The sequence below is a fragment of the Cydia strobilella genome, chromosome 11 (assembly GCF_947568885.1).
Source record: "Cydia strobilella chromosome 11, ilCydStro3.1, whole genome shotgun sequence".
Lineage (NCBI taxonomy): Eukaryota > Metazoa > Arthropoda > Insecta > Lepidoptera > Tortricidae > Cydia > Cydia strobilella.
In genome coordinates this window covers 5,043,067-5,061,982 of record NC_086051.1, presented here as the reverse complement: position 1 = coordinate 5,061,982, position 18,916 = coordinate 5,043,067, and the positions used below count along the sequence as shown (strand labels likewise).

The window sequence follows — 18,916 nt, the reverse complement described above, 5'->3', positions numbered from 1 at the left end:
TTCACAAATATATATAAGTACAATGTGCAATAAGGAAGATATGAACAAATTTATTAGAAAACTGATATTTTATCACGCCACAACTGCACGAAAGCAAACACACACATGAACATAACACAAACGTATTATAAAAATATAAACAAAGCATGGTCGCCCGGTCGTGAGTTTTCGCTCACGTAGATGTTAGATGGGGTAAAATAAACTATGGGGCAAGAGAAACACTTGTAGGGAAAATGAACTGTTAGAAATACTTAAATATATCAAAATCTAAAGTGAATGAAAATACTAAATACATTAATAAAATGAATGGTACTCATACCTACGGTTTCTGTTGCCCTGCGCAAAATAAACTCTTAACCCACCTGTGTGGCTACCACCAGTTTGGCACTGACATAAATAAGCGCTATGGACGTAACTTACTTTCTATGTATGTCGCTCGTACTCGAATATTAGTGCGAGCGAGATGTATAGAAAGTAAATTACGTAGACGGTAGCGTATATGTCAGTTTTGACTCTGTCAGTGACTCATGGTATAGGTACACTTTCATGTCAATAGTTTCCCACCAAAAACGTTTTCATGTAAAATGTTGCCAAGACGAGACCATTAGGCTCGCATTGTCAAAAAGTTATCAGATATGTAGAGCCAAGCATCTAACTCTACAAGCCCTAACTTCACAAACTCTACACCTTAGACAAAATATGTGGCTTGGCCGTTTCGTTACCGTCATATGGGCGTAAGGTGAAAAATTTATAAATTCACTGTTCATTACTTTTCTGTTATAAGTATATAAATAAACAATATTAGTTGTTGTAGTAACGAAGCGGCCAGTTTGTGAAGTTAGGGTTTGTAGAGTTCGAAGCTTTGCTCTACATGAGATCTCGTAACTTTTTTACAGTGCGAGCCGCGCGAGTGCGTTTCGTCTTGGCAACATTTTATATGAAAATGTTTTTGGTGGGATTTCATTTCTTTTGTAGGTGACTTGTGACAATATTTCTTTATATTTTTAATTTTTTCTTTCTTTTTTGGGGTGTATTTCTTCCACATCAGAGGTGCCTTTTTTTGTAGTCTATTCTCTATCTTTGCACATCTATTATTTTATCTAGCATGAAATTAAGTTGTCTGCTGTCATGTAATTTACTAAAATTGAGGCTGATTTACTAAAAATCCTGAAATACTTATAACAAGGAAAATGTAGGTAACAATGCCCTTGCGCTTCGCTTGGCTTGTCTTGGCGGGGGCACTATCGTGCCCCCAGATGTACGAAGCATTAAACATGTAGTATTATAGGTTAATTAATGATACTTATAGGTTAGTTCATGAAAGCTGGTGCGTATGAGAAATCTTAACAGTTCAGTACAAATCTCACGCCAGCTCTTATGAGTGTAGCTAAATATACCGGCTTTAGTTTTCACAACTTAACAAGCACTGAAACTTACAAATTTAAGCAATATCATACGTAGATACAAACATACGTTTGGGACGTTACATTTTAAACTTTAGTGACTAGCGATATTTAATGACTTCGTCCGTAGTTCTGACGCGCCAGTTATACAGAGAGAGCGTGACTCATGTGTTGGTGAATCATGTAAGTAGCTGTAGCTGACCGGCATCTTTAAAATCAATATCAGAACAACTGTTGTGAAATAGTAATAGTGGTAGTTAATACTATCCTTGAAAAACATTAGAGGTGCGGTGTTTTCAGCTGCCCTCATGGCAAGAGTACCTGCCGTTTATAGGCAAAGTGCCTAAAACTCTACTTTAGAACTGTCTACTAAGAGTTCTTACAAGGTACATATATAGATGAGAACATTGCGATGACGATGAAGGCATTAATTTTCTATCAATTTATTTTTATTTTTGATTATTTAGCACACTTGCAGATGACTGACGTTTATACGTCTTGCAAGGCGATTAAAATCTATGTGATCTTACCACTTGGAATTACCCAGTGATTATTAAATAAGCGGTTGGGCATTTTAGGTTCAACAAAATTTAATCCCCTTAATACAATGCCCACATAATTGCCAACTTGGTCAAACATTTTCTTGATTTTATTTAAAAGGAATCACACACTAACTCAACAAAATACCTACTTATAGCTTTTCAAAAAGATATTAATGTGGCTCCTTTAATGTTAATTTTCAACCTTTGAGTCAGTTGCTCTTTAAAAAAAAATGTGTTTTTTTCTCATAGGCAAAAGTTGGGTACGGTGCAGGTAGGAAATGTAACAGAATATAGTTTAGTAAAAAAACAATTTATTATTCCTATTACAATAATCTTATAAAGAGAGCATATGGACTTTGGCTCGGCCTGCGAGTTCACTGGTCACAATTACAACTTTTCACTAGCTGACATACTTAACATTTACCTAACTTACAAACATAACAATAATTTAATACTCTAACATAATACTTTTAATAAATTAAGCAACCACACATGAATACCTATGTATACTCCGCTAGTCGGCGGCAAAGTCCATTTAAATCACAACCATAAAATTGTCCTAGTTAATAAATAAATAAATTACAGACACATTCTGACAAACAAGCGTTCACTTTATTCTCTGCCTATACACGGTGGCAAAAAAATAAGTGCATTCCCGTTGCTAGGGAGGTTTTGGGATTATACTGAGCAACTTTTACTATGGGATCAACCACGAAATCGACCACGAAAATGGACCAGCCAAAATGTATGAACAGCCAAATTTTTTTTCGCGATTTCGGAGTTGGTCCCATAGTAAAAGTTGCTTAGTATAATCTCAAAACCTCCCTGGCAACGGGAATGCACTTATTTTTAGCCACCCTGTATACAATTCCAATACTCAAAAAAAAAATTATCGTTTCACAGCGGTCATTAAATCAAACTTACAAAGACATTCTGAAAAAACACGAAAATAAATCAATCACATTCAATCATTCACATTGCGCTTTCATTTACATTTTAAATATTATTTAAAGAAGGTGGATTCATTGTCACTACCCTATTTATCATTCACTGATGCGCACTGTTTTCATGATTTTGTCACCAATTTTTTAGTCTTATGTCGCCGACCGCATTTGCGAGGGTGCGAATAGGAACTGTGTACCATGTGCCGAGCGCGGCAGCGGCGGTGACGGCGCCGGCCGCGGCGGAGGCCCTATGATCCCGCGTGCACTGTGTTCACCGACCCTATCATACAGGTGCAGCCCACTGTCACGTCCATGTAGTCCGTCCGATCTGAGCTCTTGTAGTAGACTAGCGCCTTGTCCCGCACCTCCACACATTCCATCTCGTGGTTGGAGTGCTTGTGATGGCAGCACTCGTGGTCGGGGATCGCGTTCGCCCTGCACCAGTGGTTGGGTTGTTCAGCGCAGCGGATCATTTTTATCCGGCGCGGCACTCGATCCTCGTTTATGTCGATATCCACTTTGAAAGGACAGACAGTCCGGTTTAGGACGTCCTCAATGTTGACAACCTTTGGCGCCGGTCCTGCCGTTGATCTGCTGACGAATATCGCCACCACGCACACCGACGCGATAAAAATGTATTTTTCACTAGACATATTGAAAATATACTTAAGTACGATATGAGTTAGCTTAGGCTAGCTGCCGTTATAGGCGGAGCGGAGTCTCGCTTGAGAATAATACGAGACTTGGAGGGACAGGTGCTTTATATGAACTTGCCGGAGACTTGTCGAATGGAGTTTCAAAGAGAGGGCGCCAAAAGTGCGCCTCCCCCCTCTGCCCGCCCCGCCAGTCCGCTACTGACGGGTAACAGAGCGGACGTACGCAAGTCGGTATACGCTCGATTCACGCTCAAACTTAGACCAATTCTTTCGTAAAATGGTGTTAATATAAGTTTACTTGTATGTGAAAGTGCTAATACGTGTTTCGCTCAAAATGTGATCGTAAACCATGTGTTAATAAACCCAGTTGGATTTTTTTATGGACTTTTTAAGTGTGAACTTTCTGCGTAATGGACTAATGGTATGGTAAACCAATCACTAGACGCTGCTAGAATCCCAACTAAACTATTCGCTTAATAAAGAGATCAAAGGTACCTAATTAAGACATTTATATTATATTGTACTAAATACTAAATGTTAAAATATAGCCAGGTGATTGGTTTACCAAAAGTGAGGTTTTATAAAATTTTAAGCGCCACTTGCACCATACCACTAACCCGGAATTAACCGGTAAAACCTGGAGTTACTATGGTTACCAGTACAATTTGACACTGGGTTAACGGTTTAACCGCTTAACCCCGGGTTCATGGTGCAAGTGGCGCTAACAGATATTGGAGCATTTCACGGGCTGTCCCGTACAAACGCATTTTATTTCCTGTGTTGCGACTTTTTTTTCGGCGTTTAAAGCAGATGATTATTGTTCTGTGCATATTTTTGACCATTTGCCACAGAAAAGGAAACTCTTATACCTGCAAATCCTGAGAAAATTCGCGTTCGTACGGGACAAAGGTAGACAATTTTGTGGATTGCTCCTATTAACTAATTGTGTGACTTAGAATGTAATTTAAATTTGAAGCGAACTTGTATGTTTCCGATGTAGGTATTTATTTTAAGAATGTTAAGCAGGTGGCTAATATCAGGTGAAGTTTTTGTAACTCCTCCATCCGAAGCTGAAAAGTTCACCTGATTTTAGCTACATACGCTAGGTAAGCTAATGTAATGACGAATATGTAATCAATGATTCTTCAGAGGAAAAAAAGTGATAATAGAAATCAAGATCAATGTATCTTTTTGTTAATTAATTCAATGCAGAATCTTGTTAGTAGCATTTATATCAGAAAGTAGGTACCTATTACTAGAAGCTCTAATTCGTGATATAAGTTGACCAAGAAAAAATGTATTTGCAAACTACAATTTATTTTGTCAAAAGTGGTTGTTGAACCAAATATTTTCATGTTAAAGTATATTCATTGCATAACTTTGCGCTGACATCTGTCATTTCATTAATTTATTTAAACTGACACTAGATTTTCATTTCTTTTTAAAGGGGCCCACTGACTATCAGTCCGCCAGACGATATCGGCCTGTCAGTTAGAACAAAAATTTGACAGTTCCGAACAACTGACAGGCCGATATCGTCCGGCGGACTAATAGTCAGTGGGCCCCTTTAATCGCATGCGATGCAATTGATTAGCAGAGGCTTTAAGTGAGTTGGTCTTGCTTGTGCCTTTCGACAAACCTACATATGTCACAGGAGTATGGTGTTTCACTCATGTGACCTCAATAACTGAATTACTCTTTTAGATATACACATTTTGGTTCATAGGAAAATAATTAAAAATATTATTTTACCAATTAAGTTGCAAAATAAACCGTGGACAACATTTTTCTTATTCCAATATTACTTAGTAGTCTTAGTACGGCTCCAGACCCTAACAAGTTTCAAAAGTTTGATCCTATCGGATCCCATGCCCAATGACCTTCGATCTGAATCCCTTGGTTTTTTAATGTTTTTGTAGCTTATCATATTAACACGGCTTTAAGCAATATAGTGTATAGTATGAATCTTCTTAAATGATTCTGTTAAACAAAAGCCATTGTTTTTTTTGTGCGAGCGGTCGGTCATTGTGTCTGAGCGCGTACCACTCCATTCAAATCACTGCGTGCAAATTCATTACTACCTATATCCCATATTTACTTCAAAGTAAATTGTTTTCGAGATATTTGACATCGAAGTTGAATAATTTTAGGCCAAAAACCTGGTTTTCTGGCCTTAACTTTTGTGTAAATTAGTTTAAAATTAAAACCTTAGACAAATTTTTAGAGACGTCAAAGACGAACCCAAATATGTAGATTTCGTACATGTAAGATCTTTCACAGCAATCAAGATACGACAATGTTTAAAGAAAACATAAATAAGTATTCATTTCTTTCAAAATCCGGTAGACAAAAATGGAGATAAATGATTGAAGAACCGATAGCCGTTTGTCTTATAATTCTATATGTAGACCAAAAATTAGGAGATACGATTCACAACTTGTCAAAAATCGATTAAAAACCTCGGGTAGCCCCTTAAAAAATCCAATTTATGACAAAATAGGAGCCAAGCAGAGCACACTCAAAGAAGTTACATCCTAATTCCTAACATCTAATTTATAAGTACCTAGCCGTAGCCGGCAACAGCTGGCTACGAAGTTTAATTAAAAAACGATGAATCGAATTTCTTAAGTGACTTGCAATAAACGCAGTTCACAACGAGTTCACACTTGCCTCGTGCCTGCCGTGCCTGGCTCGTGCACGTTTTTTGAAACTACCTTTAGTAGAGTAACCTTTGCAGCGCTTTGTAAGTAGGTACGTCTTTTTACTAAGAATAGAAGATTCTTTGCAATAACTCAAAAACGACTGGACCGATCATGTTCGCTATAGTTTTAATTGAAAGTATTTATTTAGCTTTTACTTCACGATTTTTTTCATATTTTTAAAAAGTTAAAGGGGGAGGGACATATTTTTTCTTTCTACTAACGATCACGGAGCAAAGCCTCGGACAGACAGACTGACAGACATGGCGAAACTTTAAGGGTTTCTAGACTTTCTAGGTCACTATGAAACCCAAAAAAAGGAAGTGGAAACAAGTTGTCAGATGGTCCAATTCTTTTCCTCACTTATTATGTACTTACTCCAATTTGCAGTTTTTTCCATAATTACGGTTGAAGTTACAACATAACTATTCCGCGATTCCGAATGTTCTCTTGAACGATCTCTTTGATTTGCTTAGATATAAATAAATAAATATTATAGCACATTCTTACACAGATTGACTAAGTCCCACGGTAAGCCTAAGGAGGCTTGTGTTATGGGTACTCAGGCAACGATATATATAATATATAAATACTTAAATACATAGAAAACACCCATGACTCAGGAACAAATATCATCTCACAAATAAATGCCCTTACCGGGATTCGAACCCAGGACCATCGGCTTCACAGGCAGGGTCACTACCCACTAGGCCAAACCGGTCGTCAAATATTATACAGGGTGGGCACAGGGATTCCGACAGACTTTAACCGTGGATTCCTGGCAGTGTTACGAAAGAAAAATGTTATATCAACATGGGTCCAAAATTGCCTAATTAATTTACTTAATTTCTGGAACAAAATAAATCAATTAACGATAGTACTAACTTGTGAACGTATCTTTAGTTTGAAAGAGTGAAAAAGACAACATGCGACACCAATATGACACTTTAATAGTCTAGTTTATAGCAGGTGACAGGTAAGTTTACTATTTTTAACACTTCTGCTTTGCATGTGTGATTGTTTGTGTCTTGGTATGTATGATTACGTCACATAAGGGCGTGTTAGCCTTGAGTTTTTTTAACTTCGAAATTACTTAAATAATTGAATATCTCGTAAATTAGGCTTTCTATGGCATTGTTATATTACTTTTTTTTTATCCAAATAGGCACTAGAATTCATGGTTAAAGTGTGTCGGAATCCCTGTGCCCACCCTGTATATTAGATATTACTATATATAAGATATTACTTAGACATCCAATGGATATTTATCTAATGGATATCCCCAAACGTCACAATAATTGTGGCGTGAAATGACAATTGGTTTCTCGAATCGAACTGCAAAAGATAACTATGTAGTTCAGAGAGAACTAAATTATAACGTATCTATTAGATCTCGTATTGTTCTTGTATCTAGTAATCATCACGTTGTTCGAATTGACCGGTAATTTTGTGAGTTTGCTTTTACTATACACCTTGTTTGTACCTGCTATAGTTTGGTAGAGTCGCTTATCAATCAAGTGGAAAATAAACAGAGAATCATAATGTATTTTTCAGTACCTACCCCAAAAGTAAAGGATGCGTAATTGCGTGTAGTTTTTTAATTCTTAATGTTACTGACAAAATTGGTTTGTTCGTATTTTATTGTAATATTTCGATTTCGACCGACCCGATCGACGCGAGCAAGTAGAGACTCGTTTAAGTAAACATGGCAACATATGGACCGCCAGTTGCTATGTAACGCTCAACGCGGTCAATGACTTACTAAACACATAAAAGCGAATTACGATAAAAAAAAAGTTGATATATTCTTTATAATTTGTACCTAGGTACAAATAGTAGGGGTAGGGTAGGTAGGCATTCAGTATAATGCGTGATATATTCATCTCACGCAAAATACTGAATGAATTTTCGGCAAAAGTTACCGTAACGTAATGTCAGTTAAGATAAGGAATATCCTTTTTATGTCGGTATTTTGGCTAAGACCCCTTTGTAACTTGCCTACCTGACCCACGCCATGTCTCTAGCTGAGGCGATGCTCTTGTTGTACAAAACAATTCATTATCATTCCTTATCTCATCGTAATAAGGTACAATGGCCAGTTAAGTCCCCTAGTCGCTACCTACACTATCGCATTTAAATACATCAGTGGAACATGCTTTATTACCGTAATAAACTTCACCACAGATAATAAACACAAGTTATTAGAATACTGGTAACGAGTGACTTGCAATGCACTCATTCATATTACCTGTCTCGATGACTGACAATTAGTGGTAATTGCTAAAGGAGGCCGCGATAACTTTATCATATGGGTGGTCTGGTCTTCTTCCTATTACCAAATTTGTCTTGCTCAGTTTCTCCTGTACTTAAAGATGCTTCTAGACGGGCTATACTTTTACTGAAATGTATGGCTGCAACAGTGTGGCTGACAACATTGCCGGCATTTGCAGCCAGACTATGCAACATACGATAATATTTTAAGTATGGCCCGGCTATAATGGCCACACATTTTTGATATGACCGATGCATTTTTTTATGGCCGCGTACAGGTTGCCGGTATCGCAAAGCATTAGTCTATTGTTGCATAGATCAGAGTTCACATTGATTGATTGATTGGTGTTGATGGTTGTACATATTTTGATTATTAATAAAAATATCGAAATGACTAGTACTTTGCCTAATGAACGGATCATAGACTTTATAAATGAGGTGCATTTAAAATATAAAATAAAAATATTTTAAAATATCATAAGCCGCTGCGATGCGTACGATTTTGTCAGCCATTGTTACACCAATTATGTGAATTATGTAGCCAGTGTAAAGACAAAATCACAGAGCCGATATATTGACGAGATATATACTTTCCAACCACATGCTGAATTAAAATATTTTATTGTAATGCAGCATCTGACCGGGATATTGGCGACAATGTTGTGGCCATATATTGCAGTAAAAATATAGTCCGTCTACAGGTTTTTCAATACTCATGCCTATGCTGTACTCCTGTACTGTTGAGCCATATAATATATGGCCCAGACAACCGAGGCATTTTGCCCCCTGTTGCCCCACAGTTACGCGGCTATACTAGTATACAATTTTCGTAACATTAAAGGATTTTCTGATTTTTAAGTACGAAAACAGAATCGAAAGTAATCATTTGTTAACTTTAGAACTGAGCACCTATGTAGAGTAATAAGATATTTTCTAACTATTTCATCGAGGCAAATAAACATGTTTTTTGTTTCAATCAGTAAAATCTATTCCTTTTTTATGAGTTAATGACGATTTAAACACTAATAATAATCAAGCTACTTCACTATCAAACAACATATTTAGTTATTGAAAACCAAGTCCCGCAAAAGTGAAGTGCAGTCACGTTTCATGAGAGGCGCGTTTATGTCGTTTGTTATAAAATTGCATCATAAATATTTTACGTCAACGTTGCAAAATTTATTATTATGGTTCTCTAAATAGTTTTACTATAAATATTTCAGTTTAGATACATTATCACATTCATATCTCTGTATAGCCCTATGGTTGACTGTCGGAGAATACAATTTGGCATTAAGTCAATTAAATTTAAGTAGGTAAAGAATGCATGCTACATGAAGTACTAAAATCGAAATTATGATGTAAATTTTAGTTACATATTCAATGTAAATTAAATGTACCTAGTACCTAATATATCATACTAGCGACCCGCCCCGGCTTTGCACGGGTAGTTGATTTAAAAGGGACGACACTACAGTGCTGCCACTTTTTAATTTCTACTCTTTTTTGCCAGACTGTAATACACAAGTAACTGATGTAACTGTAGAATAGTCAATACTAAGAAAAATGCAAATTGTGTTACTGTAGCACATGCTGAGCACATGCGTTCTGAATGACTTGGTGCGCATTCATAACTCTTAGGATTTCCCAATTGCCAATGTTCCGCGAAACTGATACAGGACGATAAACTATACCTACGGGCCAATTCGAACAATGACCTAAATATCCACTAGATATGAAACGGAAACGATAACGAGATATTCAAGAAACTCATCATGTCAAATTTGACATTTCCGCGATTCCGAATGTCCTCTTGAACGATCTCTTTTAAGATTTGCTTAAGATATTACTTAGACATCCAATGGATATCTATGGATATCCCAAAACGTCACAATAATTATAGCGTGAAATGACAATTGGTTTCTCGAATCGAACTGCAAAAGATTAGTAGTTGAGAACTAAACTATAATCTATTAGATCTCGTATTGTTCTCGTATCTAGTAATTATCACGTTCGAATTGACCGGATTGTTTATTTGTGCAGCTTGAAGTACCACGTACAAGGACCGCCTGATTGCAAAAAGTCTCGAGTCGTAATACGATGAGATTACGATAAGATACAAAGAACGATGCTCAGCTGTCTGGTTGACACCAAAGACTATTTTATTCCAACTATAATTCATTAAAATGCTCGTCCCAAAACAATTTTCTTTATTTATTTAAGTGATTAAATAAAACCATGGAAACGGATTATATCGCGTATAATGAATTTACGAGATTTCTTTAGGTATAAAAACGGTTACGACGTTGACGACGGAACCAAAGATATTATATAAGTGATTATTTATTTATTTTATTGATAAATACTATCGTCGTAATAACATAAAATAGTTATGCGAAATTAAAATTAACATGCACTGTTGAAAGATCACCCGACGCCGACGGCGCAATATTTAGAATTCTAAAAAGTGGCGACACTAAGGCTACGAGTAGACTCATCTTACACCTCTTTTACAAGATGGCTGTACCTATAAAAGAAAGTATAACGTGTCTCTTATTTTTTTTTTTATTAGAAGCATATTTGAGTTGGATTTTTGAAGTTTCATGCAATTGCATTGTATTGTTATTCTAATCTACTAGTTTTTGCCCGCAACTTCGTCTGAGTGGAATGATGATTATGATTGATAAAAATTACCCTATATCCTTCCCCGGACCTCTAAATATCTCAATACCAAATTTTATCGAAATCGGTTCAGCGGTTTATGTGTGAATTGGTAACAGACATACAGAGTTACTTTATAATATTAAGTATGTTCATGAGGTATATTTTCCCTACGCAATCCCTTTGTAAAGTTTAAAACTTTTTGTTGACAAACAGTATGAGCAAGTTATCCATATTTATGTATTTTCAGTTAAAGTTGCATCATAAATGCCGCTATTAAAGCCGCAACTTAATTGCCATCGTTGGGCACGCGGCTTCCCATAAGCACATTTTACGATAAATCTGTAAAGTAGTTTGAACAACCTAATTACTGGTCCATACGACGTTTTACTTGAGAAGTTGTGTGCCCGCGCCAGCGATCCATAATTCACACACGTTATAGCCCAGGATCCCATCGTAAGTCGCATCTTTTTATTTTATTAAAACTTGATTATAAGTATTATAATGAATGCTTGCAGACTGAATCGTGTATCGCTACCAGGTTTACAAACATAATATTGACCGAAATTCTTATTACTTTATTTATAATATCAGTTACATGACATATGATTTAAATATTTTTTTTAATCACCGCGTGAATATCTGGTTTGAAAAGAATTTCGTATTAAGTTTTAAAGTATATTTCGTATATTTATGGTATGTTTAAAAAGAGTTTAAGGTAGTTTTTGTTGTTTATATGTTGTTTTAATTTGTTGTTGATACATTTTGCATGAGATTTGTTTATCTGCAGTATAAACTGTTACCGTGAATGTATCAGTGACATATTTGAGTATAGGTTTCGCCTGTGTGTATTTGTTTATGAATATTCTGACTTTCATAGAATGTTTGAATGCAACTTTATGAAAATACAGATTTTCTTGTTGAATACCTTAACAAAATAATTGTTTCAATTACTTTCGGTAAACTTTTCATGAATTCTATTCGTCTGTAGGTATTGTAAATGTGCGAAGAGCATATGTATATGTAACGTTCAAGTGACGCATTTTTAAATGTTTAACATATTTCACAGGAGTATGGGTTTTTCCCTGTGTGTATTTGTTTGTAAATTTTCAAGATAGATTTTCATAAAAAAATTAAATTGTTGCAAATTTAATATGTATCTGGATCATAATTCATAAATATCATCACGCCTGGCTCGGCTTTTGAAGAAACATTAACAACTATTTAAAAATAGTATTTTATACAATCGTGATATAATAGAGAGCTTTCAGTCGAGTACCGTGTTTAGGCCACGAAGCTTGCTGAGTGGCCTAATGAAGGTACGAGATTAAAAAGTTTGATTACATCACTATTATATACAATAATTTTTCTACGAGTCATCTAAAATAATACTCTTATACTATAAAACTAAATAATTAAAGAACATTAGGTAAGTATCTCAGTAATACAAAAGACATCAACGCGTGCATATTATCTGGACATATATTGCACTCTAATAGTTAATAATGTAAAACATGAAAGATATCTCGATTACTTGAAATTTCCCGCAGTCGAAATTGTCCCCCTGTACCTTACATGTCTATGATACTGACTATGTGTTAACAGTATACGTGTCTTGGCATAGGTAGCTGTAAACTTATACTTGTGTTTGTTTAAATAAAGAATAAAAACAATTTTAATTTAAAAGAATATAATTACGTATCTGTCGCTTCCTTAGGTCTGCATGCAGATAAAAAATGCTTTAAAAATTAATCAAAAATTTCAGAACCAGAATGTCATATGGGGCATTTTCTATGAAAAGGGACCTTATTGTCGATGGCGCTTACGCCGCACAGCGTCGCGCGGCATTGTATTTATTTCGGAGCATCGTTTATAATGGTGTAAGCGCCATCGACAATAAGGTCCCTTTTTATAGAAAATACCACATATTTCTACAAAAAAATGCGTACCTATATAAAACTAAATACCATTAAAATGATAGTCTATGAGAATAATTCGCTTTGTGACAGTATTTATGGCTAGGTAATTTTGGTTTTCCTACGAGCATACTACCTACTTATTGTCATTGTTCATCATTGGCCTGTAAATCCTGTAATGTTTCCAAAAGATTCTTAGCAATGTCTGTGAGAATTAAATTAAACAAAACTTATATTGTAATTAAATTAACAATAAAAAAGAAAATATATATATTTATACCTACATTTCTAAACGATGTAAACTGCTGTACCAATACTTAAATGTATTAAATGAGTTTTTGTCAAAATATTGATTTAATTCCATACCTTACCATACCCTTTTTATGTATTACTCGTCAGCAAAACGTTTAGCGACACGAAAGTTATATCTTAATAATTATTATCCATGTACCTCGAATATTTGACTAAAATTTATTTCATTATTTGGCAAATATACAGTAAACTAATGTGGTAGTGTGCAGTGAATGAAGAATTAATCTTGAACACGTTTACCCACAATTTTTGAGTCAACGGCCGGTAGTTCACGTGTTACTTGTAAAGTCCGGCTATCGCTTTACAACAGCTAATAAAATCACCGTACACTGTCTTGTACTAACCGCACACTGAGGAACTTACTAAATATTTAGTAGTTCACTAAATAATTATAATTATCTCTAGTCTTACAACCTATCTGAGACGTTTCATGAGGAAGTACTCTACCCGGTTTTCAGTGGTTCCCAAATGGATCTTGAACAACATACGACCTAGTCGCATAGGTACAACTTAACCTTCTACCACACTATTGACAACTTAGAATAGATTCTCATGAATCGAATGAGAGAGTTGGTAAGCTTTATAATAGACGTGCAAACTCTATTTTTTTTTTGCCGCGATAGTATTTTCAGTAAAAGATGCCTTGTGGCAGTTAACATCTGTCGGGCACTTCAATCTAATCCAGGGTTTACAAATTGGTGAGTATTTGTTTGAACTACTACTAACTCAACAAAATTTGTGTCTCGGCGGTTTTCTTATATTTTACTCTACTGGTAGAGTAAATTTACCTACTCTAAATTGCTCCATTCATATCTAAATCCTTTATATTTTTCTAGCCTTGTTATTTTTTGTATTGACTTTAACAGAAAAGGTAAGTATAGTTGACATTCGGATGACGCCTGCAGCAGCATTACCTACTATTGCAATATTGCAAAGTTGACACGGCCGGGGTGGTGTCACTGTTAATCTTCATAAATTGAGTGACAGATTGAAAGTTCTAAATGTGAAATCTGCGCCTTAATTCTAAACCCGGTAGTAATGCAATAACGAACGTCATATTTTTTCACAGGGTTTTGACAGTGAGCCCGATTTAGATTTAACAATTTGTTATGATTTTGATCTTGTTTTGATACGACGCTCACGCTGATTGGTGAAATGGTGATGACGATCGTGGTATTAAAACCAGTCCAAAGCCGTAACAAATTGTTATATTCGAATCGACCTCTGCGACATAGCCCGTTATTAAATGTAAAAGATTTCAGATTCTTAATACTATACCTAATATCGTACTCGATTACACACTGAGAAAATAATTACATTTATTATACACGGTAGCTAAAAAATAAGTGCATTCCCGTTGCCAGGGAGGTTTTGGGATTATACTGAGCAACTTTTACTATGGTACCAACTCCGAAATTGCGAAAAAAAATTTGGCTGTTTCATACATTTTTGCTGGTCCATTTTCTATGAGATGGTACATTTTTTTTCGCGATTTACTATATAATACAAATGAGTGTTGCTTGTTCTACGATTTATTGAAGACTGAAGTGTGTTCAGGAAAGCACTTATTAAATACAATATGCATGTGTGCGTGGGCCGTGCACACATAAAAGATTTTTAAACAGCTTTAACACTATCTTCGGATCTTCTGTCTTGCTGTCTGGTAAACTCAAAGCTCTTAGGCAAGTGTTTCTGATGAGTAAGATAAAGTGTACCGTTAACAGACCGTTATTTAATTACAGACCGTTATTATAATGACTCAACTACCCCAAACGCTTACGTGATCGTAAATACAGAAATTAAATATATTAATGACGGGTCACTCACGTGTTTTAAGTCGAAAACGCTCGACATGTTTCACTCCGTACCGAGGAGCGTCATCAGGAGCTTGCGTCGACGGTGACGGACCGGCGCAGACTGCGGGCCGCAGCCCTCCGCGCCCGATGACTCGGCGCGGGCGCCGGTGGGGGCAGGGGGGGCGAGAAACTACCTAGCTCCTGATGACGCTCCTCGGTACGGAGTGAAACATGTCGAGCGTTTTCGACTTAAAACACGTGAGTGACCCGTCATTAATATATTTAATATGTCTATGTCTCACGGAAGTTTTGTTATTAAAATACAGAAATTCCCTATGACACTACCTACTGCAACACTGTAACTACATGTGACCAAAAATGTTCTCGGAATGTTAGTCATTAAGTCTGTAAACTCCATTCAACTTCGGAGAATATACCTCAAACCAAACCTTATCTACCTAAAAGTAAGCAAAGATTTTGACATATGATACAAATAAACCGGCCAAGAGCATGTCGGGCCATGCTCAGTGCAGGGTTCCGTAGTTACCCTTCCGTCACAATAGGCTAAACCGGAGCTATTATAGTACTTATAACAACAGAAGATTGTTAACAAAGGAATAAAATGATGCTCGGTGCCTTTCACCCGAGTTAAACAATCTACTTTTCATATCGAATACGATGAAGCTAAAAAGACAAGGCAAATTTGCATAATCAGATGCCAGCGGGACTACCGCGAATTAGTAATTTCATTATCTGCCTCTCTATCACTCTTGCAAATTATTTGTGAATTCCCACACAGGTAACTGTGTCCCAAAGAAATGCTACAAATTTTCCCTATCATCAGGTAGAGGATTTGAAATAAACCTTAATATCTATTTTGGCAACTGAGAGAGAGATGAGAGCTTTTCTCTATCGCTTGGGGTCCAGTAGAAAGCTATTGAATCACATAACCTTTTTATTGTACTATGTATACATTTTTCACCCTGAATAATTAAATATTTTCGAGTGTTTTTAAGACGCCAGCAGGCATATCGGTTATACTGCTAAGAGGATCTCACCTATATTTCTTGGGTATATTTAAACTGAATGAACTGATGTAAACCACATACCAACTACAAATATCAAAGCCATTGACAAGGATCCGTGTCAGGCACAGGGGCAGACAAGCGTGACTAACAAGAAAGAAATTATAGCGAATGAATCAGACCGCCAAAAAACTGATAAAATAATATGTTGGTAATACTTAGATGTTACCAAAATTTGATGCAATGTGATACTCAGTACCCAAGTACCCACCGACACTTGATTTTATGGACAAGTTAGTTCTATGTAGACTTATTACCAGGCATCGTAAACTGTGAGCGAAATCCATTGAAGTACTAGGGTTGTAACTGGTTGTCCTACGTCATTTCAATGGATTTCGCTCGCAGTTTACGATGCCTGCTTATTACTTCCGTTAGACAATAATGCGATCGCTTATTTTTTTAATTTCTTTTGTTACAAAAAGGCAAGCATTTGACCGCAATCTCACCTGATGGTAAGTGCCGATGCAGTCTAGGGTGGATCATGCTTACCTAAAAGATGTCTATTCGCTCTCGATCAAAGATAGATATAACTCCGTAATAGATGTTTACAGTCTAAGGAAAAAACGTGCCTCGAAAATCAAGAAAATTTGATTCTCGTTCAGAGGGCGCCACTAGTTTTGGCTCACTGTCGTATAGATGGCGTTGACTGTTTCGTTTGTTATTTAACAATTTTAACGCATATCAGTGAAAGAACATGGGTCAAAATCATAAAAATAATTAATGCAAATAAAAAAAATCATTTATCTATATTTAAATACATTCTATCGTATTTTTATAAATCTTCATTTTTAGTTTTAAAGTGTGTCGACAGATGGCAGTGAATTTACTGGGGTTACAAAATTTACTATGACAGTACCGCTCTAGTATAAGTTACTCTATGCTCTCGATTTAAAAAGATCCAAGTTATAGTGGACTGTAAATAGATTTGCAGGAAGTGAATTCCACTCCTTAGCCGTTCGCATGATAAAGCTGGATGCATAGCGTTACACAAACAAAGTTATGTAATTTGTAAATATTAAAGAGCTGTTTTAATGGAAATATACTCACCACTAATTTTATAATGATAAAAGGCATTCACTTCAACAGGCACCTCCTTATCTTTTTTTATGAATGAAGTTCAGCCGCACGCCGTTACGTCCATTCATGTGCTCGTCTCAATGAATGTAACGTGAAACAAAGAGTCATTAGTGCCTACCAGTCCTTACCACTAATGGCTCCTTACACAGAAAGAACACTTTATTACAATTTAAAGCGACAGTTTGTCTGATTAAGTTCGTGAGAAAATATATCACATTGGTGATAATAAGCAGGTAATTGCAATTACAGCCCTCGTGCGCGGCGCGCTGGCTGTAATGATACTAATGATACGATGACGAAGCGGAGTTCCCGCGGTGAGCAAGTGTGCCTAGCATGTGCCTCATATCTTCATGATAATCGCTTTTCGGACAATATGTTATTGAATAAACTTCCTTCAGTTTTCCCGGCTTCCGATGAACGCGCTTAATCAGTGGGTACGTGACTTGAGCGATCTAAAGTTTGTGAAAATATTTGCGTCTATGAATCCCAAACTAAAGGTATGTAACTGTCAAGCACTGGTTGTAATATAGCAATAAAACCTTACCTTAGGGCAGGCAAACTCACAATCGCGTACTTTTTGTTTTTTGATAATAATTGAAGTAAGTAGGAGGTAGATACTACATCCGTGTATACGAGTCATTGAAAGAAGTGGCTAAATATTTCGTGGAGCACCTATGGAAACCTGGCAACGAGCAATGCGCGTGCATCTACTTCTGCGTTGTATTTATAATCTACTCAACTAAATGTATCACGTCGTTTATTTGCGGAAGGCCATCCCACAGTGCAAAAACTGGCTAAAGAGTGTCATATTCCGGCGCCGGCGGTTTTTAGCCAATTTTACTGATGGAGCAGATGATTCAACGAGGTCATTATGTTGCTTAACTATCCTGGCAGGATTGCCAACTCGAAATAAAGGGGTAACAGCCAAAAAATAGTAAGAAAAAACTATAAAAGCAAAAATAGGTTAAAAGAAGGTCCTAAAGCAAAATACACACAGTATAGGTATCTTACCTCAATAATGTTTCAGTCGAGAGGCGCTTTTTGTGTTTTGTGTGTAATTTGATAACAAATCACGTGATAACCTGTCTGCGGGCTTAAATCTTATTAAAAACAAAAAACGAATAGAACCGTTAGAATTAAGGGGCTACCTGAGGTTTTCATCGATTTTTGACAAGTTTTGAATCGTATCTCCTACTTTTGCACTACATATAGAATTATAAGACAAGCGGCTATCGGTTCTTCAATCTTTTATCTCCATTTTTGCCTACCGGATTGTGAAAAAAATGAATACTTATTTATTTATGATTGTTTTAGACATTGTCTAAAAAAACACTTTCAATCTTTTATCTCCATTTTTGTCTACCGGATTGTGAAAAAAATGAATACTTATTTATTTATGATTGTTTTAAACATTGTCTAAAAAAACACTTTTTTCGTATCTCGATTGCTGTGAAAGATCTTACTTATACGAAATCTACATATTTAGGTTCGTCTTAGACGTCTCTAAAAATTTGTCTAAGGTTTTAATTTTAAACTAATTAACACAAAAGTTAT

At 36.1% G+C, this 18,916-nt stretch overlaps 1 protein-coding gene across 1 annotated transcript; it reads right to left on the bottom strand.

The window, feature by feature from the left end:
• Nucleotides 1–2,797: 2,797 nt before the first annotated feature.
• Nucleotides 2,798–3,720, bottom strand: LOC134745236 (uncharacterized). The gene has a single exon (XM_063679230.1). It carries the CDS (start codon nt 3,540–3,542, stop codon nt 3,138–3,140), a length of 405 nt encoding a protein of 134 aa, XP_063535300.1. The 5' UTR covers nt 3,543–3,720; the 3' UTR covers nt 2,798–3,137.
• Nucleotides 3,721–18,916: the final 15,196 nt, after the last annotated feature.